The 26,766-nt window shown below is 48.8% G+C and overlaps 1 protein-coding gene across 1 annotated transcript in view; it reads right to left on the reverse strand.

Moving 5' to 3' along the window:
• HYDIN (HYDIN, axonemal central pair apparatus protein) overlaps nucleotides 1-24,157 on the reverse strand; it is a 69,911-nt gene extending 45,754 nt beyond the window's left edge. The window contains exons 1-6 of the mRNA XM_010084668.1: nucleotides 24,038-24,157; nucleotides 22,524-22,649; nucleotides 20,751-20,870; nucleotides 17,283-17,417; nucleotides 10,213-10,412; nucleotides 7,302-7,426 (exon numbers count right to left, since the gene is read on the reverse strand). Coding sequence (XP_010082970.1) covers nucleotides 7,302-7,426; nucleotides 10,213-10,412; nucleotides 17,283-17,417; nucleotides 20,751-20,870; nucleotides 22,524-22,649; nucleotides 24,038-24,157 — 826 coding nt within the window. The remainder of the gene's footprint in view (nucleotides 1-7,301; nucleotides 7,427-10,212; nucleotides 10,413-17,282; nucleotides 17,418-20,750; nucleotides 20,871-22,523; nucleotides 22,650-24,037) is intronic.
• Nucleotides 24,158-26,766: the final 2,609 nt, after the last annotated feature.

Below are 26,766 nucleotides of genomic sequence, written 5' to 3' on the forward strand. Positions count from 1 at the left end.
GCCCTGCTGCTCATGCTGCTGGGGCTGCCCCCAGGACACTGGTGGTTTCTGGGCTGCAAGTGCACGTTGCCAAGTCACGTTGAGCTTCTCAAGATCCATTTGCCTTGTTATAAGATGAAATACTCTGGCACAGGAATATCTGGGAGCCAGCACAGAGGCTTTGGTCTGCCCAGCATGAAGGAGCCTCGCACAACGGATCGGAATGGACAATGAAGCCACTGGATGATGAAAGACGGCACTGCCGCATATCCAGGATGCTGCGGGCTATTTTTAATCATTATTGCTCCTACAGTAATGATACGCTGGGGTACCTGACTGCCTGAAACACTGCTTTTGGCCCATGGGGAAAACAGTGCAGGAACTTTCGTTCTGATTACCTGGCAAAGACATGCCCAATATACCACTTAATAAATCAATCACCCTTCAAGCTGCTCTTCTGCTTCTCAGCAGATGCTGATTGATCCACAAGGAAAGGAGGCTCACGATGGTCAGTTCTGCCCTGAAACGCACCCAGAGTTAATGACACTTAAGAACACATCACTAATTGCCACTGGAGACAGGGCAGACAAGCTGCAGTTGAGGATGACTTGCAGTAAGAGATGAAAGCCAGATTCTTCCAGAAATCTTTCATGTGCTAAAAACAGGATATGTGCACTCCCACAGAAGTGTGTTTCTGTGCATACCTGGGGATGAACAAAGCAGCCAAAGGGAGATTTGTAACTTCCAAGCGACCCTTCTAGCACACACTGCCCAGTCTGTGCTCAGGCAGGCAGCTCCGGGGGCTGCTTTAGCAGGGGCTTGTCAGGAGGGGTGTTATGGCGTTGTGGAGCTATAAAGCTGTGCAAAAAAAAAACTCAAGCACAAATAAAGCCCAAACTTAGTTCCTCCCTTCATCCACCCTCAAAGTGACAGTCCATCTGTCTTGAAACACAAGGTCCTGGGAAGGGGACAAAGGCTATACTCTGTTGGCAAGAAACAGAACCACCTTCTCTAAAAAAAAAATCATTATTACAAGCAGTTGTAGAAAAGGAGAACAAAGACAGGAAACAGTTGTTACCTATTAGCTGTTTTGACACAAACAAATGCTTTGGAGACTAATTAGACTCACTCATCAATCTAATTGATGAGGACTATACAAACCTATCACCAGACAGCTGTACCAAGTGCTAGTGACCAAGCCTCAGTCTGGTGCAGCACTCCTACTGTTAAGATGCAAAGTCAACATACAATCGCACGAGCTCCTATTTACACCTTTTTTTTTGCCTACAGTCTATGCCTCCCTCCACCCACTTTGAAGCAGACATACAAGAATATAAAAGTCAGAAGCCAACCACGCTACTGGGAATTCTCACAAGCAAAGGAAGAAAAGCCCAACCTGCACTCACCACCTGCGACAAGCACCAAGAAAAATCCCTCAACAAAGTTTTGAAACACCTTACAGTTCAAGAAGCTAGAGAAGCTTCTTGTAACAGCCACAGCACCAGTGTCTGGCTTACCCTTGAGGATAACATGGGAAACAAGATCTTCCTTATAAACTCCCAGAAGAAAATAAGTTTCTAAACACCTACCAGCGCTAAACACAAACTAAAAACCTGCGTCAGTGCACTACAGCAAAGTTTCAGAGGCAAAGAGAGGCTGCTGCTTAGGAAGCAGATTTCCCCAACACATAGCACATGTAAGCAGCTATTACAAATCTGCCTGGTGTTGAAGGAACGGAGAATTGCATGCAGATGAACAGCTACACAGGTGAACAGCAATGGCACAGGGTGGCAGGCATCAGAAGCTCAGGGTCTGTCGCTGTGAATCGAGCTCAACAGTAACTTAAGGCTACTCACAGCAACAGCAGAGCCCCTGCAAACAGTCGTGCAAGACTAAGATTAAAACCAGAAAACGGTCTTGGTATTCCCACACCGGTATCCTGCACAACACAGGGACAATAAATATCTATCGAGGTAGGGAGTTTGCTCAGGCAAGTACCGAGCCTCCTCCATCCTCGCTGAAGTCCGTACAAATTGAGAGCACTCAGCACCTCGTTTGAGTGACCTCAGGAATGTAAAATGCAATACAGGGGCTAAACCTCAGTTAAACCCTGCTGCCTATCCGCATCCATCAGTGGATTTACAAAGAAGAAAAAAGAGAAAGGAAAAGGCTTGATCTAGAGACTAAATCAATAAGATCTTCATTTCATTTTCAAACAAGTTCCTGGAAGCCATTGATTGCAATGCCAGCCTTGCAAGACAGATGACAAGACCCTCGGCAGAAAGAGGGTTTTTAAAGGAAAGAGAGCAGAGCTACGCAAAGGTGGTTGCACTCTCCAAAGCCTACACAAAACCACAGCTGACTGTCACAGCAAGGCAGCGCTTTTCTCAGATGCTTTATCTTTGTGGGTAGCTGAGATGCTCAGAGGTGCTGGCACACCCACGCCACTTTTTCAGCCTCAAACACCAATTGAAAAAACAGGTCATGAGTTTCCTGCAGGTGTGCAGTGACCACCAACATACCACCAAGCCCTTGCCTGGGTGGCCTCATTTACCCAAGCAAGCCAATTCAGCTGAACCCAGCATCAGTTTTACCTGAAAAAGGGATTCAGTGTTCCGACACGTTCACATTCCCAGCTGGCAACCCCATGCTGATCCACGCAGGAGCTGAGCAGTCACTAGCACAGCTGACAATCCCCCTTGGCCTGTTTGCTGTGCGCTGCAGCCTCTAGCAGAGTCAATCACAGTGGCCAAGGCACACGGGCTTTGCTTCCCCCACTACCAGTCGAGCACACCCAGTTCTGTAGTTACCCAGCATCTTCACCAAACCCAAACGGCTCCAATACATCACGTCAAACTCACTGTCATTCCACGGGTAGCTAAAGAGCTCCACGTCAGCTCCCTAATTAGTCATTTTTAAATATGCCTTAACTTTTCCCATGCTCTCATGCCTCATTTGCCCCATTTGAGATTACACACCAGTGTTTTCTCAAGCTGGCAGTTATCACTCACAGCTCCAGAGGCTTGGAAGGACAAAGGCATCTCCAGGCACTGGGTCAGGGCAGAAGACCCAGATCCACTTCCGCTCCGCCCTGCAAGCCTGAGCACTGCTGCCACACCAAGCACAGCCATTCCCATCCAGTTCTTTGAGATCTACGGTGGATATTTTAAATTATTTTTTTCCTTCTTGCAACGCCCCAAAGAAATTGTATCTATCCTACAAGCACTCGTGCTGGCTCAGAGGGGAAGATCCCAGCTGGCTGCAGACACAGAGGGCTGGCAGCCGCAGAGGCACTCCACACAGGCAGATACTGGTCAACCCAAAGCACACGGTGCTTAGCACCAAAATCCCCCGCAGCGATGCCCTTAGCACAGCCAGCCTAAGGACCTGACTGCTGGTCAACCTTCAGGACTGGAGAGACCAGAGGGGCATCGCCAGGGAGGAGGCATCTCAGGCCAGGGCTCGCTTCTCCACGCTGCTGCCAGAATATGACACTTTGCCTTCCACCTAAAGCAAACAGCAATAGGGAGGAAGCAATGCTGGGGCCCCTGTCCTTCAGGGCCAGCCAGCAGAGCTGGGAGGCAGCAGAACAGGGCAGCCAGACCCTTCTCTGACCCAGGGCAAGCTCAGCTCCACATCATCTCCAGCTCGGGAGTGTGCTGCACTGGAGAAGCATTTAGTTGCTCTCTTCTCCCATACAGGAATAATGTGAATTTGGCAGAGCACAAGCTCTGCTCCCCAGGGCTCAGAAGGGGAGACATTACTTCATCCACTTCCTACAAGGACAATAACTAACCCAATGCAGGAAAATCCATTCCATCTGATTGACAACTACAGAGCTGGAGGCAGACACTGCCCGCATCTTCCACCTGCCCTTGAAGTTGTTCATCAAGGAGCTGAGGCTGAGCTCTCTCTTCCCAGCCCTGGGTGTGCACAGCCACAAAGGATGCTCAGAGCCTGGGTCTGTGATCCACTGCGAACAAGCTGAGATTTGCTTTAGGAGACCTCCTGCTCAGGAACTGTCAAGCCTTCCCATAAGTTGTGTAGGAAGTTGAGGGAAAACAGGGTATTAATCTACCAAATACCCAGATGGCTCCTCAGCATGCTTTTAGCACAAGGCTAGAGGCTTCCAGCAGGACTCAAACCACTACGAGTTTTTCCTGAGCCACATGTCACCTCTCTTCTGGGGAAGCTGCTTTCTGGGGCTCTGCACCAAGAGGAGACAGGACAGTAATGGAGTAGACGTTCCTGCTCGAGGGCTGGCTCTTCTTGGATATGCTGTCTCCTAAAATTCACATACGAGTACTGGCTCTGATCTCCCCCTCAAAGAGGGTGAGATCCTGCCCTGAGGTTTTTGCTTCTGCATTACATCCTTACAGAGCCACCGAAGGAAAATGATCTGCATAATTATTCTTACTCCTGACAGCAATAAAATCATCTCAATATATAGTGTCTGTCAGCCACCCACAAGCTCAGTGGGGCTTTGCTAATTACTGAAGCTTCCTGCGCTGACAAAGAGATCCCAAGGGATGTGGCGATTGATGAGGAAAAACTGTGCGGAGGAATTTCAGTGCTGCACAGCACAAGGTCCAGTGGGCACGGCCAGCAGGCTCCCGCATGCAAGCACAGAATCTGGTCTTACACCTTGAAGAGCACCCATCATATCATAGGAGGTACTTCTTGGAGACAGGAGTCTAACATGAGTCAGGATTTAGGGAGCTCTGAGCAGACAAGCGAGTCTCCTTCCAGAATTCCCTGCACCTCCTGTCTCTGGCAGCCTCCTTCACTTGCACAGAGCATCTGCTGTAGGTGTTACTGTTTCTGGGTGCTGTGGCATTGCTGAGTTTGTGCCGAACCTCCAGCACAGCTCTGGGAAGCTGTGACATCTCCTTAACCACGTGTCCCTGAGCAGAGCTCACCCTCCCACACCCAGCGCGTGCTCTGCTGTCTCTGGTGGCAATGAACATCCCGACTGCAACAAACGGGGTTCGATGGACAAACAGCAGCACTCAGGGCAACCAGCTTGGGCATCTCACCTAAGAAGTAAAAGAATATCTAAGCTTTATAAAAACTAACTTGGTTGAAGCTAGATTCCATAAAGTTATTTTCCCACACGCACATGGAGTGGGCTAAAAGCTCCCTGGGAAGGGCCAAGCAACCAACCAGACCTTCCAGCGGGTCCCAGTGCAGAACCCTTTCCAAACCTGAATGTGTGCTTGGCACGCAGATCCAGACACCCTTTCTGACACCACAGTCTGATGTTAAGGTGATGGATAGGGATGACGAGTAGCCCAGAACATCCCAAGTCACCTTCATTTCAGTATGAGCTGGGATTTTTCCCACCCAGACACATGTATGTGGGGGAAACAGAGGAGTTTGGAGATGTAAAGCACCAGAGGTCAAATTTTCATTGTAAATCACTATGCTCTTAGCAGAAAAGACATTTTCTTCACACTCATATGTAAAGGTTGTAGCGACAGGACTACTGTCACATGCGCAGTCTGTCCAGGGGACAGCACCTGTATTCCTAACCAGGACACTCTAAAGGACGCACAATTTAAATCGACCAACAGGCAGATAAAATTGTAACCTATTCACATTGAAGAGCTCCATGTTCGCTAAGCAATGTAGGGGCAGATTTAACCCAATTTCAGCAAAAATTGAAGCAACACAACACGCACCTGATCCTGCTCAAGTCACACCAACACCAGCGTGACTCATCCAGAACTCCCGCCACGCGTGAGCAAGCCCATACAGATGCACAGCCAAGCAAGGAAAACGCTTCCCAACACCCCAAATTGCTATTTTGCTCTTGGCGCTTCTGTTTCCTAATAAAGCACGTTGGTGGCTCTGAAAGAGCAGCACAGCGGCTTTTTGTATGCGAGTCACAGGGAGGCTGACTTCGTACAGGACAAATTAGCCAGGGTAGCCGCGCAAGGTTGGGCAACTGTCTGGTGCTCTGCACCGCACCTGCAAGAAGCAGGTTTTAAGATTGATTAAATGTTTCAGTTTCACTTGAGCAATTAATCTCAGCAGCCTTTTCCTTATTTGTATGCTTCAAAGCTAGAGAGATAATACCTTAATTATTCCCTTGCTCTCCTCAATCCGTGGTTCATTGAAAAATAACGGCAGCATTGTACGGACAGGCAGGAAGGGAATCCCAGGTTCATCTCCCAGGTAGCTACACGTGTTCCTGGGAGATCACCCATCTCAGAGCAGCAGACAGTTTGTCTCCCTGGCCTTTCCATGCAAAGATTCACCATGGAGGAACCAGGTGTTTCAGTAAGAACAAGACTGGGGTTTTCAGAGGAAGCCATGAAGATCCCGGCCCTACTTATCTGCTCAGTCATCTCAGTCACAAAGTATGAACCCTCCAGCCCTCACCTCTAGTGTTACTACTGATTTCTCCTAGAGAGAGATGTAGGCCTCTGAATTGTATCCTAGAGATTCTCTATACACATAGAAACGAGGCACTTTTTGTGCTTCTCTATCTGAAATTTCACTAGTTCTCTAAAGAAAGTGTTATCCAAGCCAATGAGCTCCTCTGAGTGAGCACAAACCATTCCCCACGAAGATGGCACTAACTGAAAAACATTAAACAAAGCTAGGATAACTCAGGAGGCTACAAAGAGTATTTGGAAGATATAAGAACATTTTTATAACTTCTGCAAACTCAAGACAACTCAAATGCTCATTGCTGGGTAAGGCATCACAGTACCGCCTGGCTTTGGACATCACGCTTCCCAGGACCAAAGTCCAGGAATAGGGACAAACCAAACCTCTCTTTCAGGCACGAGAAAACGTCCACCCAACGCATTCACGCAGCTGAGAAGGCATCTTGCTCGGCATGGCAAAAACCAAGGCCGGCAGAAGCATTTCAACATCGCACCTTTTTCTGGAGTTTTCCCCACTTGCTGTTAAAGTGACTTATAAAGTGTTTCTCTGGCCTGATCTTGGCTTCTCGTACCTTAGTATAAATTTCAGATGTATCTCGGGAGGCAGAGAGCTCTTCCTGCCAAATCCCAAGAGCCCTCAAGTCCTGGCTACTTTAGTCCCCGTGTTGTGAAGTGTGGGATGTAGATGGGTAGAGGGCAACACAGAAGAAGGGTCTGGGGTAGGAAGGGGTGGGAAGACAGCAGAGAAGCAAATATGGAGCAGAGCTGTGTAAGAGGCAGTGGGCATTGCAGAGAAGCTGATAGAGATGCATTGTCTAGGAATAAAACTTCACATGTGTAAGCATACTGTAACAGAGAACCATGGCTCCTCCTTCCTCTGCTTTGAAGGATGCAGCGCCCGCGCACCATGCAGCACCCAGCACTCACCTGTGTCATAGCGAACTATCAGGGAGCTGGAATGATCCCCGGTCTTCAGCGGGTGAAACTCCACCGTCACTTGCATGGCGTCACCAATCCCGAGAGTCCCAACAGAGCGATCGACAGAGAAAGGGCTGGAACACAAAGACACACATCAGGATTATTGCAGGAGATCTGGGGACTCGATTCATGTCGCACTCTAGCTCACTGCAGCTCACTTGTGCAAGCAAAGAGCAAACTCCCTGCAAGCAGTAGAAGAAAACCAGATCATACAGGATCAGAAACAGAGCTGCTGACTCTCACTTCTGGAGAGATCCAGCCCTCGGAAGATCCTACAGTATGAAATAACCTCATCTCCCCCATACTCTGCATCCAGTGCTCTGCAGTGAGGCTCAAGAGTCCGACTGCGAGCCATGCAATCAGAGAGCAGTTTTTGAAGAGCACAGAGATGGTAAGAGCTATTTGCATGCAGAACTTGACACTGACTTCCTCAGGAATCTCTCTGTTCCTGCCACCTATAAACCTCACCTCAAGAGATGCCAATGTCAAGGCAATGCCTGTCCCAGGGAGATTACACAGTTTGAAATCAGACAGGGAGAATAAATGGCTTTCTTGAAGACCAGAGAATAATTATGGTTTAAATTTGCAGAATTCATTTTTTTACCTTAAAATCATCCTGGTTTAGCCTAAGAGCAAGCACATGTTATCAGCATTTCAGTGAAAGCTGCTCTAAGAAAAGGAACAATCAGAAAATCTGAATGAGTGCAAATGCAGATCAGAGCGATACAATGACGTGGAAACAAGACACAATAGGAGCATCCTCTTTACAGCCTGAACGGTTAAATCCCTAGCTAAATGAAGTGCCATGAACAGGAGCATTTCAAGGCAAGTTTAACAGGAGGTTTGCTACATCTTCACAAGCCATGGAATAGGGCACTCGGGGTTGTTATCCAAACTCAATAACTGTTTGCTTGGCCCAGCAGACAAATTCTGTGCAATGTTTTGCAAATGATTACGAAAATGCGTTGGGGTACTTTGGATTTAATATGAGCAATTACAATTTGTCAGCAGGTAAACAGATCTTGACTGACAGACAAAAAACTCAGTGCTTTAATGCTTAGGGATGAGTCAGATGAAGCATGCTTCAGCACAACGGCAGCTGGGCTTTGTGGCTCTTGAGCAGCCCCACTTAGAAAACAAAAGTTACTGGGTTTAGTGCTTTGCTGGTGGTCAATCTGTCACCTTAAAAACACATTCTGGAGAGTTTTACCATGATCCGAGAATGCAACACAAAAATAATGAGAACAACTGGAGCCATGCGCAAGCTGAGCTTTGCTCATGTAAGTAGTGACAGCTGATGAAGCTGCTGGAGTCTCAGCTCCATACACATGCAAACCAGATATTCAGAATTCTACTTGTTTTGTGTAGTTTGAAATAAAACTTTTGTAAAGGTTCCCATTTCTTTCTTGCAAATCAGGAATTAAATATTTGATTGCTGAATTTTGAAAACTCTTAAAATCCATGTCAAGCAAGATTCCCCATAGGCTGTATCACTCAATAGTTGGCAAGCATATTGCAAAAAGATGCCAGGCATTTACTGGGTGTTTATTTGGGTAGCAACAACTAGATCTGGAAATCCCAGTGGAAAAGTGTACAGTGATTTACGAGTTTCTGCCTATGTATTTTCCACAGTGAAAAGCAGCAGCTTGCTTAAATAGCATCCTAGAAGCCTCCTTAAATAGCTTTGCCAGGCTTTGGCAGAAGCTCTTCTTGGACCCTCACAGTTCACAAGAGAAAAGTAAAAAGTTTTCTTCTGAGCCCTGTGTTCTCGGGGCAGAAACTGAAGCAACTCCTGTGGCCCCAAGTCAGACGGCAGGTCTTTGCTGCATTCTTGACCTCAGCCCCTACACCAAGACCTCTGGGGCCAAGCAACTCTCAACTAATTACCAGCCAACGGAACCAGCTTCCTTGCAGATATGGTGCCAAAAAGGCATTACCCCTCCAATTCAGCAAACTGGAAAACTGGTGACAGGCTTCTGAGACCAAAGGGAGCAGTACAGGCTGTCCACAACACAATTCACCTCAGGCATTTGATTCAGGGACCACCGGAATACCACGTGCTTGTGCCCCCCAGGGAAGGGGTGTATTTGGCTGGCAGTGGTATGGAACCACTTCAGAAAGTACTTGTGACCAGGAGGTTGCAAGCTAGCTACTAACATATTGAGCACTCTTCAGGAAATCCAGGAGAGATAAACCTCTAGAAGAAAAAGCCCAAACCCATGCACCAGATATTTGCTGCATCTTTTGCCTGTGCCCTCACTTGCACTCTGGTTGGGGGCTGCAGTGCAGCTTTGAAGCCAGTGTCTGCTCGTTGGTTCTAGGGACCAGACCAAACCTACCGGAAAACAAAGTTCCTGGACCACAGAGTGTTATTCTCGGGGCCTCAATATCAATTGCTTTGATTGACAATCTCCAATTACACTTGCTATTACAGACACAGTTGCTGATAAATTCTAAACCGTCTCTTTTACAAGCGCACAGCTGGTCATTTCCTAACACTGGGTTTGGTCTATGTGAACTGACCTCCTAGAGCTGTCATCTGCCACGCAGCATCCCGTACAGCCCAAGGGCAGTCAAGTGGCCTTCCTGGATTTGGTCTTTCAGCCTGACAGAATCAGCCTTGCAAGATGCTGTGCTGGAGACACCACTGCAGTACAAAGCTTTGCTGCAGCTTGCAGAGTTTTATCAAAGGCTGCATCATGCTTAAAACATTATAAGCACCAGCAAAACCCACGTGTCCTGCCCACTTCCAGCTACAGCGGCATTACAGCAGCTCAGATGCTCCAGTGTCTTTTTCTTACAGTTCACCAACTACATTATCACGCACCAGTGCTTTGCACAAGATACCAAGTTCCTTTACCTCTCAGTGCTGATGCAGTAGCGGGCCTCCCGATTACCGATGTTGTGAATGAACAGAGTTTTCTCGGTGCTGTACTTGACCGGACAGACGGAGAAGTTCACCTCGTCAGGGAAGTCCAGGATAGCTCGGGCACCTATCGTTCGGATCGGCACAAGAAACTTTTCCCTTTCTGTGATGCAAGTGACCTTGTGGAAGTAATCCTGCAGGGAAAGAAGCAATCACAGCACAGGGCATCCAGCACCACCCCCACGGCAGAAGGAAAACTGCTGTTTTCTGTGGCTCTAACGGTAGCATTCAGTAATGTAATTGTACTTTTTACTTAACGACCTTTCATTCCAGCAACATGACCCGGACGGGGCGGTTAACTTGCAAAGAAGAAACAACCCCATTGAATCACCAGCTTTTGCAGCAAGCTGGCAGAACCAGACAGAATTATCGGACACTTTGATTCTGAGACACCAAAAGAGAGTCATTTCACATAAGGAATTACAGCAGTAACAGAACCTGCTTCGACCACTACTACAGACTATTAAAGGCACCACTGAGAACCCAACCCCAGCAATGCAGCGACATCATTGAAGCTTGGCAGGGGATGCTCGGGCACATTTTCAAGACGACTTCGCCACATGCACGATCAACAGTCGGTTTTTGGTGAAATACTTAGCAAGCTGGACACAATAATTGTTTTAATGGCAGCTAAGGGAAGGGTATATGTCTATTTCCCACCCTTTCCTATAGCATCACAGGGACAAGGCTGGGGACACACACCCTTAAAAAAAAAGGTGATCTGATCCATCTCCCCACCCCTGACCTGGCTCAGCTCTATACCCAAACCATTCTTGCAAGGTGTTTGACAAGTCCCCAAAGCACTAACAATCCCCCCCTGCCCTCAGCAGCCTGTTCCAGCTCTATCCTGGACTTAAAGAGTTCTTCCTGCATCTCATCTCAGTGTCCCTTTACATCTCATCCTAGCCTCAGGGGACGCAGGAAATAGTCTGCTTCCTCTTGATCTCGTCCCTCTTGTAAGATCTCTAGAAAAAGTGACTTGGTGCCTTGTTAGCAGGGTTGCCTGAGACAGGTGATGGCAGGGGCTGCAAATGGGAGGTGCTGGGACATTCCTACCCGAGCAGCCTCACCTGGGCTATTCCCATCACTGACTTGTTCAGGAAAGAGACAGACAGAGCCACCTCCCCTGGCCCCAGCTGTCTGGCACGTAGCAATAGGAAGGTGAATCAAACCACCCAAATCACTTTACTGTAGGGACGAGCAGCTCCATCTCCAGATGCATGGTGTGGCATCGCTGGGCTGGAAATATCGCCTTGCCCCCGCTGAAATCAGTGCTAAAAACACTGCACAGGGCCAGAAGCCATCACCTCCAGCAGCCTTCTTACTTATGAGTTGATAAAAGCTGCTCTGCCTCTTATCACTCACTATCCCGATCTTTTTTTCCTTCGTGCGTATAACTTGAGATTGCCTGCTTGCTGCTTCAACAATTATAAAAAAAACCCAACTGATTCAGGAATTGCACACAGCAGAAAACTCCCTTAACCAGAACTGATTCAGATTCCCCTGTGCTTGAGCTTTCCTGCTCTCACACTCATCCTCTCCAAGCCTGGAAGGGACCTAAGGCAGCCAGAGGAGGCACAGACACAGCCACGGCTTTAACACAACCACCGACAGCCAGCGCCTACCGACCACTGCCCCAGCACACCAACCACCTGCTCAGCTGGGGCTTAGGGGAACAGATGCTGTCATAGCCAAAATGTAAAAAGAATAAAAGGAGGTTTGGTTTTTCTTTTTTTTCCTGGGCATTTCAAATATTCACACTGGAAATTGCAGAAAGGCTTTAGCTTCTCATATTTGGAAGGCAAAATACCAGGAAGGAAACTGCCGCAAACGACCTACCGAACTGAATATTACATTTCAGGAGAGCGTTTCATCTTCAGCAAGTCTTTCTGAATTAGCAATTTTGTACTCAATCTTGCAGCCTAAGCCCTCTAAAATAAAAGCTACGGGCAGCCCACATGAATTTAAAGCACCTATTATCTGGGTACTTCACGTCCTGGACTGTTTAGATCCTCAGAAACTGCATCAGCAAGTGAAAAATGTTACTTTTTTTTTGTTATTTTGGCCACATTACTGTAACAAAGGCATTGTAAATCCTACTAAAAGCTGTGTGCCTTATTAAGTCTTGGCATGCCATATTTACTTATCTCTCCCTTCCAGATGTCAAGTAGACAGAGGAGGATGCAAGGAGTTCAGATCAGCAGGAGGATAAAGAAAAAAGAAACTTCAACAATTGGCAGCATTTGAGGGAAGTGAAAGGAAATAATTCCCAAGTCATTGACACTGCTAAGGAGCAAGTGGATCAACAGCAATGTAAATAAGAGCCCAGGGAATAAATACCTCCTCCTCACAGGTGGAATCCCCCCAAAAGCTAGCACCAGCAGCCTTCCCAGCTCCGCTGCCGCTGAGGGGTGCTGGGACTGCGGCACAGCAACACACGGGGAAAGGGACGTCTCCAGGCGTGCGAAGGCAAGGCTAAAGCAACACGGATGTGGCCTCACAGAGACAGCCGTGCCCTTGTGAGAGACAGGTGTCTCTCTCTGCCCTTTGAGCCTGCTGATGAGCAGAGATGCCCACTGTGTGCCAAGCCCCTTCTCCAGGGACATCGTTTCCCACCAAGCCTCGGCTGACCCTTCAGCCACACTCCGGGACCCAGCACCAAAGCTGAAGGCAGTGTCAGGCCGAAGAGGGGGAAACACAAGGAAAGAGGGTGCCAGGCAGATGCTGGCTGGTCATGCTGCTGTGACCCATGGCCCCTTGAGCCTCTGAAAGCAGAATCACCCTCCCTTGGGAGGAGATGAAGGCTGCAGTCCTCCACTGCAGCACTGCCCTGGGTACCAGCTCTGCTTACAACCTAGGGGTACAGCTGAAACCAGCTCACAGCCTCGTTTCAAACTGTTTCAAACCAGGTTTCCAAATATACATGCCTGGGCAAGAGAGGGGCTGCATCGCTTCTATGCTTTAAAGATTGTGTTTAGACACAGCCTCAGGCTACAGATTTTCACAAAAATATTACTTCATCCTTCAAACAACTCCTCAGTTTCAGGGAAAATACAGCTCATCGTACAATGGCTCCTCTTCTCTCACAGCCCTTTGAGAAGCACTAAGTTTCAAGCTCTGGCCTTCCAAGTACCACCACTGGCATTTGAACTTGCACCCACTGAAACTACAGCAACTGCTTGTCTCAGAGATGCCATTTCAGGCTCTTTGCAAACTCAGGCTAACATTAACTGATGCCACAGAGATGTTAACCTTAACGGCCCAGTGCGCCAAACTCTGATGGCAGTGTTACTGTAGAATCCATCCACAATACTTCTCTGAATTCCTTGCAGCAGACAACTGCAAAGAAAAGATCCTTTCAGCGTGAGGCAATGTAGTAAGTCAAAGAGGTAAAGCTCCCTGCTGAAACCACGATACCATAAAGTCCGGAAAATAAGGGCCGTTAAGAGAGAAGAGGGAGACCAGAGGGTGAAGATAGCTTCACATGAGAAGGGGCACCCCTTCCCCTGCCTCCCTCAGCTACCAATTCACAGGATGCTTTGATGTGAGTCGCTTTGCTCCAGGTTCACTTTGCGCAGGGCTGTTTGCCTTGATCTTCTGCCCCTCTCCTCCTCCCAGGAGTCTTCTTAAAAGTACACTTGGAATAGCTTCTGTGTGCTCCAAAACATCCAAGTGGGCTGGACTGGATTTTAAAGGAGTTAATTTTAGTAGCGCAATAACTCCTTGTCCTGTCATATTTCATATTAATCAACGAGCATTAATTCAGTCTCCAGTGAGCATCCGTAATGAATCTTGCAAACCTTACAGACTGAACTTGAATTGCCTGAAAATATTGTCTTGCTACAGTGAAAAGAGCAAGAGGACAAAACAGAAGCAGCTGTGCTGGGTTTAGATGCTTCTTGCTTCCTTCTTCTTTTCAGATAATCTATTAATAAGCCTGAAGGACACACAAATGCACATATTCCTGTTTGTTGTTTATTTGCCAGTCAGTTCCACAATGGTTTCCAATTAGGCAGAGACTGTCAGACCGTAATGCAAGGACACCCGGGAACACAGGGCGACATGAGAACACCCACACTGTACAACCAGAGCCATGAAACAGAAATGTGTAAATCAGAAGCAGCAAGAGTAACTAATTGGAAATGTTGCCCAGCAGAAAAATTAGCATTTCATATTTATAACGCAAGCGCCAATAAACAGACATGTCAGCTATTTATTTACTTTCTGACAGCCCGATCACGCGGCACATTCCCAAATGACTGCGAGACAATAGGAAACTGCTCATTTTTCAGGAAAGGGCTGCATGACACATGGCATTTCAGCCACTAACAGCTCACATGGTCCTTTTATTTAGGGCTTAGCCACAATTTTACTCCCTTGAATCAGGAGTGACTTTGCTGAAGTGAAACTTACCCCAGGAAAGAGGAGATTCAAAGCAAGAGAATGATATACACCAGCTCCACATCAGGAGGACTCTCCAACCCTGACAGAGGGGTTTGTACCTGCACCCCAGTTCACCGGCTTATCCACAAGCGCTGTGGATCACAGAGCATCAATGAGAGGCAGTGGTTGTTCAAAGGCAGCACTCGTAAGCCTTCCACAACTAAACCGCAGATATTCTGCACGCAAGCAACTGCAAACCCAACGCCAGAAGCTTTCCCAAAGCCTGCCTCTTTGCTAAAAGGTTTTCAAGGTGCTGTGCACTCCTGACCGCACTAGCGATGCATTTCTAGCTGAGCTAGAGCACTCTGGTACTTCGCTGACTCACACTCCAAGTACGAGACAAAATGTTCGATTTGTACAAAATTCCAACTCTGCTGTACGAATCCCCACGTGCTCCGCGCCGAGCAGCTCGCAGCCCTCTCCCGATGCCCTGCGCGACCCCTGCAAGGAGCACAAAACCCAGGTCAGCAGAAACCGCCTGGGTGTCACTGCAGCTGCGCGGAGGATCTCTCCCTGCTCCACACCCTCACCAGCTCAAGGGCAGGACAAGGGACAAAGGACTGGACGTTAGTACTCTCCAGGGTCGTCTCACCCTACTTGTAATTTGTGGCCATGTTCATATGCTGCTCTGCTGCCCCTCTAAACTTGAAGAGCAGCACTTTGCCCTTCATGGGCACCAATTTAACTCTTCCACCCCAAAAATGAACACTAATACTAATCATTCACATTTTCAAGGCACCAGAGTGCTTCGCAAAGCCTACCTCAGTGAGACTGAGCTCTTGTGTCACTTGGGAGTATGGAGAGCTGCCCTAGGCCAACAAAGTTTTTACCCTAAACGTTAATCATGTTAAGTAATTTCTCAGTCCCTCTGAAAGAAGAGATTATTTCAGAAGCATGGGAGCGAGGGACCACAGAGCATTTCCTCTTTGGTTTTCTATATCCATGCTGTTTAAGGATAGGAGAAAGTGTTCAACTAAATCTAAGCAGCAAATGGAAGATGAGAAGACAGCTATGCCCAAAGAGATCTTGCACCTCTGGCCTGGTGCAGAAACATCAGCTGGCTCAGAGCTATCCCCTAACCCTGCCTCTCCAACAAAGCCATGCCAAGAACACTGCTAAGAGGCAGCAGGATGCTGCTGAAAGGGTCAGCCTGCCTGGTTCTGCTTTCCTGCAATGCTTCCTCCCTTCCATGCCACCTACTACATCCTCCTGTACTAACAAGCCTCCAGATAACACCACCGACCCTCCCCATCACAGCACTGGGCATCAGATTTGCCAGGGCCACTGATGTTCAAACCTCCAAGCAAAAGCATCGCGTGTTTGGCACGGGATAGGTGCCAGTTGACAGAACCACAATAACATGCACAAAGACACAGCCAGACCACGGGCTCCGGGATAAGGTGTCCGCCTACAGATTGTACCTGCCCGTTCATTCCTGTGCATGCTCTTTCAGGCAGATGCCTCAAAGTCATTTGCAGCACAGCAACCTCCTGTTGAGTTCAGGACACCTAGAGCTCAGCATGCCTGTGCCAGGCTGGCTCCCCGCCACGTGCACAGCACTCCCTCTCCCCCAGACTCGCAGCTGGATCATAGGCAGGCAGCTATCCTCAGGGACAGCACAGCTGCAAGGTTTGAAAATAGACGGTGGGAAAAAGCATCGTCTTTGCTCTGGTCCAGAGTGAGGCGGGGAAGCGGCTGCCAGATGGGACAGAGAAAAGCTCTCTTCCAGAGAGAGCTCTCTTCCAGTCTATTTGTTCCTCTAGTATTTTCCCCAATAATTAAACCCCTACCGCTGAGTAGAGAGATGGCTAAACATCTTATCAACACCCCTCCCTGCCATTGTCCTACTGTTCCATGTGCGACTTCCCTTGACAACGCTCAAGAAAGCACAGGGAGGGAAAGCACAAGCCATCAGTCCCTGTGGTGGTGGCTGCCAGCACCACACCAAGCCAAGATGTGACTAGCTGCAGACTGCCTGGCCACTGCCTAGAGCAGACCTCAGAGGGGTGTGGGCTATAACCAGTGTGCAAAAAAAAAAAAAAAAAAAAAAAAAAAAAAACTTCTCAAAAAAACTTTCACTACTGCTGCATCCAACTTGATATACATGTAGACGACTCCAGTTTTCAACGGTGGCGGTCCTGACGCTGATCAGGCTTGCTTTGGGACCTCCAAATAGCAGGTCACTTTTAAACAGACTTTTGTATTTATAATCAGTGGAGCAAACCCATAATTATACAGCAACAGACTGATACTAGAAACCAACACCCTGAGAGGCCACCTCACCACCGAGAGTAGACTCTCTTATCCCCAAGCCAACAGACATGACATTAAATGTTCCAGTGCTGAAGGATAAAAACAGCCTGAAACATGTCAAGAGCCTCTAGCCTACGAGAGCACAATCTTCATCATGAGGAAAGAGCTTCCCCAGTTCTAGATGCAGCGCAACCCCACTGAAACCAGGACAGTTCCTCCAAACCCACACCAGATGCCCTGTTCTGACTCCAGCCCTGCAGGTTCACCTCCCACTGAAGGCACCAACCTCTCGGGACCTCCACTCTCACCTTGTTCTCCACAGGCCTGAAAACGATGTGGAAAGTTAAAGACATGCCAGGTGCTACCTTACAGCACACATCACTGGGGCTGATCAACTTGAAATACGGTGAGCTCTCCAAGACGACCTTCACCAGCCGAGGAACCTGCAGGAAAGACACAAAACTATAATTTTGCCACTTGTGGAAACATAAGAAGAGACCTGGCCATGCCCTGGTGACACCCTTCCTTGCCCACCTTTCCAAAGCACTTTCAGCTCTGGAGGTACATGCACATAATACACAAGGGGGAACTTGAATCCCTTCTGCCTGGGCAAAATAGCTCAAGGCCAGAGGCAGCAGGGCAACATCCCCCTGGGAAGGGAGCACGAAGCAGATAAGACAGCAGCAGCATGGAGATACAATACCTGAACCATATTCAACAAGCCCAAAGAATCCACTGAATTATCTGAAGGCAAAACAGGATTTGTTATAGCGGGGCAAGGTGGAAATTCACTTCTCCCGTACGAGGTTTGAGGGAGGCAGCCAAGGTGCAGTGCTACAGAGTCCTGCCGGCAGAGCAGCAAGAGAAGGAGACCACAGACTTTGTTGCCTTACTAGGAATAAAAGCAAGCTGAAGCAGAGCAAAAGGAGAAATGTAGGAAAACAAGGAGACAACCCCAGAAACAAGGAGATGGCTAAGAGAATTTAAAGGGGGCTGTAAAGCAGCAAGGAAGGAGCAGAATACTCTACAAGGAAAGGCTGCTGCAGGAGACAAGAGCAGTCAACTTACCAAAATAATGGAAAGCCAGATGACCCCCCAGGCTGTGCCTATCAATTATGGGCTTCAAAGGCATTTTCTGCCCCAAGATACACAACCAGCAGTGACTCACAGTGTAGTTTCATTATTAAAAGCCAACCTGAGCTCTCCAGAGGCTCTTGCTGCCTGGTGATTGTAGCCAGGCAGCTGCCAGTGCAGCCAAGCCAAATTTCTGTGTGTTCCTTCCCCACACCCTGGAGTCCCCGCGAGCACCCTGCTGCAGGCTTCTGCCCTCCGCCACACCACAATCACGGGGACACCAAACAGGCATTTTCTAGCACACAGAAATCAACCCCTGAGCGCCCAGTCTCATCTCAGAAAGTCTAAAACAGGCCATTTGGACTGACAGGCAGCTTCATCGATAAACAACAAACCCACACAAGGCTCAGGAAAAATGGAGATCCAACCTGCACCACCCACCCGAGCCTGATAACCCATGGCCAAGGCAGCCCTGGGCTCTCCAAACGCCCTTCGCTCCCAGCGATGCCCTGGGGCAGCAAGTTCCAGGAGCCTATTTCACACTGCAGACAAAAGTTTTGGCCACCGAGCCCCTTGGGAGATGAGCACACGCAGCTAAGACCTTCAACAAAAGCCACCCAGAACACCTCTGAGGGTGCTGAGGAGCAGCCTGAAGTCAGAACAGCAATTTTACAGCACACAGGGAAGAACGGTAAGTCCACAGCAAAGCACTTCTGTACCTGAACGATTACCCAGCCTCTATTTGGAATCTGCTCCGCTGTTAGCTGGATTTTTACAGAGCAGACCACCTCAGGCTAGCGTGCAGTGTAAGTCAGTAATTCAGAGGAATCTGGGAAACTGATGAGAAAATTGAGACAGAGCACAACATTGCTTTTCTCCAGGACGTTACCAAAAGCCAACAAAATTAGAACGTAATAACCTCTCTTCGGATGATCATTTCTATCTTTGTGCACTCACGCGTGCCAACGATTTTCCTTAGAGTTGATCTTTCTTTTACACCAGTGCTGCCCAATGGTCAAGGTCTTACTAGCTTCAAAACTAGTTCATGACGGAAAAAATCAACAGTTCACATATTGCCTCCTCCTTGTAGGGCATACAAATCCCAAGGTGCAGCTGTACAAGTTTATTACTTTTTTTTATTGGGAATGGCAGAAATGTTGGTGCAGATGTTCTTTTCCACTTGAGGAAGCAGGAATAGAGCAAATTAACTGTTTGCCTGTTGGCTGGTTCTTGGCAAAGACAAACATTTTGAAGCACTGCATGTATAATGGAGCAGCTGAAGCCAAAAGACTTACTGGGAAAGAAGCAGAGTCACAGGAAAAGAGAAACTGAGGCACATTTTCATCAGGAAAGAGGATACCTACAGCGGAGAGTGCCCAGAATCTGTGTGGACCACAGGAATGGTATCCCTTGGGCATGGGCATCGACGCCGCATCTTTCCAATATTCCCAAGCTAACTCCAGACCAGGAACGGCACAGAACTCGCCAGGAATAACTGACAGACCACACTGCATCCTTCCTTGCCAAAGGGTCTTCCATTTTCAGCCATGTCCGTGTCAAAACCTGTTATCCCAGTATATACTTGGACTTCTCTTGCTGTTCCTCCACCTGCAATACACCCTGACATTTTTTTTTTGTCCACGTGGTTCCTCAACAGGCAGATTTAGAGAGGGGGTTAATTCACTGGCTCTCATGTACACTGCCATCTTCCCATCCTGCCCTCCTCTCATGCATACATCTTACTCTTCATTACAGAACACCATCTTCAACTTCCCCTTTCTTTTTCTGACCTTTCTCTCCTTCCAGCACACTTACTGTTACATACAGAGAGAAACCCTCGTGTGTACAACGTTCTCTCCCAGAGCACTTTCTAACTCAGCTCCTTTCCTCCCTTCTGTCTTTCCCACCAGCTTGCTCTTGGCACATGCCTCATTTGAGCAAATGTTTCCCCTGCTGAAATTCAAAAGGTCTCAATTTTCCTCTTTACAGTGGAACAAAATTGCTGACATTTTTCAGCTTTTCCTTTCTCAACTTTCTTGGGAAATCTCAAAATGATCACAATTTTTGCAAGTAAAGGTAGAGACCTTCAAGAGCACGTTACTCTGGATGTGCTGTGGTTCTCCAAAGGGAAAGCAGAGAGACAAGTTGTCTCGGAAAAACTTGAGCACAACTGAATTAAGCTTCCAAGGAGCCTAAAGTGGCACCTAAAGGCCTCCCGCTGCTTCTCCTAAATCGGTCTCTTTCCACTGTTTCAAAACACCTTTCCTGGAGTGCTAGTGCCACTAATTATAACTTATTCCAGCATGAAGTGGAGAACGCTCAACCCCTGTGCTTCGCTAGTGAGTGGCACAAAGCTACAACTGAACAAGCGGTGAGAGGCAGAGGTGTCCTGCCAGAAACCACGAGCAGCCAAGGAGCCACCAGGACACAGCACACACTTGAGGCAAAGCATGAGAGCAGAGAAGAACCATACAGCCCTCAACACTCCCATCAACCCAGGGCTTTCCAGGGGAAGCATGCTGACTAGAAAAGCTCCTGTGAGTTAGATACCACCAACGCACAGCCAAAATCAGAGAGAGAATCCCCAGCATGGGAAGATTTCTACCGTCTTGCAAAATACAAGTTCTGAGACATTTTATTCTGGATGGGCTGTGTTGCAGCAGATAACTCGCTATGCTGTATACCTCTCCTCTTCCACTTACCTTGTCGATGTTCCTCAGAGTCAGTGGCACTTCGTAGACCTCGAAGGGGACGTATCTCTGAAATACCACCTCTGACGGGAAAGGCTGAAACAAGCTCTGGTCCAGGTCAACTGCTGAGAACTGGAGATGCAAGACAGAGCAGTGAGAGGTTCAGCTGCTGCGAGAAAGATTCATGAATGAGAATCCTACATTGACCCCCAGTGAGGTACAGCTCTTGGTGAGTATGTCTGCCCAGCTCACACTAGGGAAACAGCAGCAAATCCACCTGAGTTCTGTGCTGATCAAAAGTTCCTGGACCACACTGAGCAGGCTTAACCTCTTTTGGTAGGTATTTCTCCAGGTTTCCTTCTCCAAAACGCAAGGCAGCGTCACCTCCAGAGCCCTGTGCTAACGGGGCCACACAGCTCCAGAGCATTTGCTGCAAGAGCCACAAGCACTCATGGAGCAAGTGAAACCCATGAATCCACACGAGACTCCATGGGAAACAATTTTGGGATGATTTTTACTCTGAGACAGAGAGACCGAGTCCTGCATGTGCCCAAATATCTTTTTTGCTATAGAGCCTAGAAACCATCAAAAAGAGAACAGTACCAGAAAAGGTAAGGTCAAAAAGTAAAACAGGAGTTAGGAAAAAGACAAAAGAGGTGAATGCTGGATGGTGACAAGGTTCAGCTCTTTTCTCATTACTAAGCAACTTGAGCAAGATTGGACTCGGTCTCTCCTTTTTCCATGAGCTTTAAATGGATGCTTGATTGTATTCTATTATTGCTGTTTTATTTAATACCACAGCAGAAGCATGTCTGAAAATATACACAAACAGCAAATGCTTCCAGAGCAGAGGCACTACTTGGCGAAAGTTCCTCCCTGCTCTGTCTCCCCCTCTTCCAGCTGCACCCTTCCCACTCGGAAGTCACAGGCAGATCTCCTGCTTCTCCACAGAAGTCAGACACGCTGAAGCTAGTCACTGCAGCACACCGCCGGTTACTTGTGCACTCATCTGATGCATTCCCGACCTCCTGTGCTGTCTAAGGCAATGCTTAACCAATTTGTTACGGATCTCTTGCTGGCACTTTTCCACTCAACAGCCTACCTCAGTAATCTACCCATTTGGACTGTGTGTTATACTGAGCAGTCCTGGAAGAAAAGCAGCTTTAAACACGCATCTAAGTAAACATTGATCCAGATAAAGCACATCCACGCCACTCTGCTCAAGGTGATTCCCCTGCACATCTGGCAGCCAACAAGATCTAACAATCCCGTAAGTGTCCCACACGTTGTTCCAACCCAAAGCATTAATGCAACTGGTTTTGTTAAATCTGGAGTAATTACCATAGGCTCTCCAGCTTTCAAAGGCCAACTTGTCTCTGTTGAAGGAGTCCTATGACCCCCGAGCATGTGACAGTGACTACATCAAAGCAAGAGGTGGCTCTTTCAGCAGGAGGATGGAAAATGGCAAGCTCATGCCCTTGTGTCCTGCCCCAGCCTTGCCCCAGCATCGTGCTTTAGTCACGGCAGCCAAACTCCAGCAAAAGCCGCCACCTTCAGCAGAGGTTACGTATACTGGCTTAGCGCAGATCAGGGCTTCAACGGCTCACCAGGGAAAAATGTTTTACCTTTCCCCCAGGAGAAGGAACTCCACCACAAGCAGGTTTGAAAGGACAACAGGACCTCATCACCGAGGTATTGAGCTAAGCTGGAGGCAAGCCTGTCACAAGCACGCATCCTCTTCAAATACCACATCAAACAGCAAGGAAAAGGGCAGGAAAAGGCTACCTTTTGATGGGAGGCTTCACTCATGTCTAGAAGCTGGATAATCTGGGGCTGCCTCATCTCCTTCGTGCTGGCCAGCCTCTGCTTGCTGGTCAGAGCCATCTCCTTCAGAAAGGCAGAGGGAGTCAGCTGAAATGCAAAACACCAGCAAGAGCTACAGACATGCCTTCGTTCAGAAAGGCTTTTCTTGTTCAAGTGCCACTGATGAATAATTTGTGATCACAGCCACTAGGCTAGTCCTGGAAGTCCCGTAAGTTACCTGCTGAAATATTTAACATCCATAAATTAATGATCTAGAGCGGAATACACATGCTCTAACCAAGTGACTCTGTCCCATTAGCTTCTCCTTCATGATTTGATGTGACATGTTTGGGGATTCTGCTCTTCGGGCATTTGTTTTCTCTTTAGTTTTGCTGGATTGAGCCAGTGACCTTTGAAGAGAGTAGGGAGGAGTTATCAGAAATCCCCAACTCCATCCTCGCACAATGCTCACAACCAACGTGTGTGGAGATGTCACTGCTGGGCGAGGCGGAGGAAAGCAGAAAAGCAGCATTGTGCCAAGACTGAGGTGGAGACAAATGGGTCCAAGTCTTTTTAATTAGCACTTGTTTTCTCGCTGTTCTGGCCTCGCAGACCCCTCCCCAGAAGTATACAGAGATATCTCCTGCAGAGGACAAGGTGGAACAGATTTAAGCTGAAAGAGGGGAGGGTTTAGATTAGATATTCGGAAGAAATGTTTTCCCGTGAGGGTGGTGAGGCAGTGGCCCAGGTTGCCCAGAGAAGCTGTGGATGCCCCATCCCTGGAGGGGTTCAAGGCCAGGCTGGATGAGGCTTTGGGCAACCTGGGCTAGTGGGAGGGGTCCCTGCCCATGGCAGGGGGTGGCGCTGGATGGGCTTTAAGGTCCCTTCCAACCCAAACCATTCTGTGATACGTCACCTTCAGTCAAGTGAGCTCCAGTCAGCAAAGGGGGCATCTGGGGACAGGAAGGAGGAATTGCCCCAATTCCACCGCATTTGCAGGGTTGCATGTGTGTTCCGCACAGGACAAGAGATACAACAAAATGACTGGTCTGGAACCTATTCTGCCTGGAACCAGCCATGTCTCCCAAGTTTTGAGGGCGAGTCTGAGCAGCCCACCGCATGCCCAGCTGCCTAGAGGTAAGTCAGGGCAGCACCAGCAAGTACGCCCACACGACAGAAGATATTACTGCCCACACTGCAAAAAGGATGCAGAGCAGCACATGCTGGTGCTTCAGTTATTCCGGTGCAACGCCCAGTACATCTGTTTAACTTGGCTCCAGTGGCACATGCAGACGAGCCCCTGGGCTTTCCCTGCAGCAGCACACAGCCCATCCCCACTGCACGGGGACAGGCCCCTCCAGCAGCAGCCCCCCAGCACAGAGACAGGGAGCTGGCAGCTGGTTTCACAGTGCTGCTGGGACAGGGGAAGGCAGAGGAGGGACACAGGGGGAGTTTCCCACCTTCACAGCTCCTCCCTGCCCACAGCAGGTACTTACAGTTACAGGCTCCTCTGCCTCTTTGACGAGCTTTGGATTACAAGGTGCCATCACATCACGCTGGTACTTTGGAGCCAGTCTGGAGGACCCCATGGACCCACGAATCTCGCCAGTGGCCATGTCTCAGCTCACCTGGAAGGAACAACAGTGGGATTTTGAAAATCCAGAATCCCAAAGGACACACCTGTGTCTCCAGGCTGTGGCATCATTCACGAGTGGAGAACATACGGCCTCCCCCCCAGTTTCATGATTAGACTGTATTTCAGTGGCAGAGTTAAGATTCATTGAACAAACATTCCCTGAGCCAAAACAGACTTCTGCTGTGGCACAGACCCACAAGCCACAAACATACACCAGGTCCTGCTCAGGACCCTCCCCCTTCCATTATTTTAGGAACCCCACTCACTGAAATTATTAACCAAATTGCTATTAATAGCCAAACTGTCCTTTATGACTCCCTAAAAGTTTTTTGGTGGCAACAGAAGGAAGTGTCACTTAGCTGCTTTATTTTGCAAGAGCAGTGTGCCAGACCCTGCTATGTGCTCAGAGCATGATGAACAACCTTAAACCCAGAGATCGCTGCTGCCCACAGCGGTACCAAAAATCAGAGCACTTTCCAACCCTGCAAACCCCATGCCCACCCTGTGTGCAAGGAGCCTGGTGATGTTTCCGACTAATGGAGCAGAGAGCTCAATACTCTGATTAAGAACTATAGTTTCTCAAGGCTAATTCTGTTGGTTTAAGTTACAAAAATTATCCAGCAAATATGACTCCTTCCAGGCATGAAATTACCCCAGCGCCCGAGAGCATTTCTCCATGGAGAATGAGGGCCCTAATTTTCACTTATTAACACCCAAACTCAAGGCTCCCTACAGGCATTAGAGGCTGGAACGGCAGAAAGCAAAGCATGAAACCATTAAGGGAACACGAGCAATTAGCTCAAAAATAAATGCAACATATGTGAAAGCAGGGCTGCTTCAGAGTTTATCCTAATGGCAGTTCTTCTGCTCACCCTACAAGCAGCATGGGTTAACAGGGTCACCATGCCCACATTTCCAGAGGGCTTCCCCCCTCCAGCCCTGCCGGGAGGCACTTTCACAGCCCGGTCCCCCTCCCCAGAGCCCGCAGGGATCAGCCCCCCAGTGAGGAGGAAGGAATGGGCCACATCTCCCTGCAGAAGCGGGATAAACCAGCACCCACACCACAGCACGCCCCCAGCCCACCACCCCTGGCTGGTGGGGGGAGATTTCCGAGTTCCCCACCTCAGCCAGCCCTCTCCTTCCCCGCCAAAACGTGGGGAAGGATTGCAGATCCCCTCCGCCCCGCACTCAGGCACAGACAGCTCCGGCACCCCAGCTCTAGGCTCAGAGCACAAACGCCCCCAGCCTGGGCAGACGGACCAGCTGTGCCAGGACAGCACCTAAGAAACGTGCCCAGGGCTGGGGCAGGAATTCCTGCCTTGTCTCAGGAAACCCAGAGGGGTCAGAGCAGGGTGCCAAGCTGAAGGTCACCAAGGATGTTCAAGCTTCAGCCTCCTCCCCAAAGCCCCTTTGCTCCAGTATCTCCAGCTAAGCCAGAAGTCTCGCCCATCGCCGCAAGCGGCTCAGCGATTTTATAACCCATTAAAACCCCTTTCCCCTCCCCAGACTTGCTCTTGGACCAGGTATATAGTTAAATCCCAGGAGTATCACACAGCTGCTACCTCCCTGCTGCGGGCCAGCTGCCCACAAACCTGCCCAGTGCCCAGGTGCTGCCTCAGGACAGGTAATTCACGCTGCTCTGGGAGGATCTGCTTCGTGGAGCACCCAGCCTCACCTCCGGAGTCACCACGGTCTCTTTGGAGGGACAGGAGCTGGTCGAGGAACCGCTGCTCTGACCGTGCTCTCACCAGACCAGGAGTAGCTGCCACAGCCACCACCAAACCGCCACAGCCACCACCAAACTGCCCCTGGGCTGGTGGATTGTGGGAGCCTCAGTGCAACCTGGGCAGCAACTGACAAAGCTCTAGAATGGGGTTGCCCAGCAACCCTCCACAGCTGTTACAGCCCTGCCAGGCAGAGCAGGAGCATTTCGCTGGGACCTCAGAGCTCGCCCTTAGCGGCAGTCCTGCTCTGACTGGGGAGATACCACACTGCACAGCACAGGGAGAAGCTTCTCAAAACAGCAGCGTCTCCTCCTGGAATTAGCATGGCAGGGGGGGTCTACTAGCCCCGGGAAACTACTAGCCCAGGAAAGAGGGGGGCTTTACCACCTCAACCAGTTCCACACCAAGGGAGCAGATGCATGTTCAAGCACGTCTGTTGTTGGGATTTCTTCAGCTCTGCACTGGATGGGGACTATGCTTTCTGCATTGAACTTTCTCCATCTCATAATTGGTCAACTTGGTCTCTGCCCTGGTGGTTTACATGCCACTGAAACGCCTTGATGAAGTTATAGCCCTGCAAATCACTGCAGCCCAGCTATTCCTTAAACATCTCATTCCGCAGTGAATGATTGCGGCAGTATTGGAAAGTACGCCTTAGAGTAGCATTTGTTAATGTTCCACAAGCTCCAGATAGATTAATTTAGACACTGCAGACAAGCTAATAATTTCTTTGTTTAAGGAGCAAAGAAAAAGTTTCCACGCTGGCTTACAAAGCAAGAATTTAATTTCTCTTTTGCTCGCCCAGAGAGGACCCCAGTCACATCAATGTAAAGGAGAGCAGGCAAATCACCGTGTTGCCGTAGCT

The sequence above is a fragment of the Pterocles gutturalis genome, unplaced genomic scaffold (assembly GCF_000699245.1).
Source record: "Pterocles gutturalis isolate BGI_N339 unplaced genomic scaffold, ASM69924v1 scaffold1875, whole genome shotgun sequence".
NCBI lineage: Eukaryota > Metazoa > Chordata > Aves > Pterocliformes > Pteroclidae > Pterocles > Pterocles gutturalis.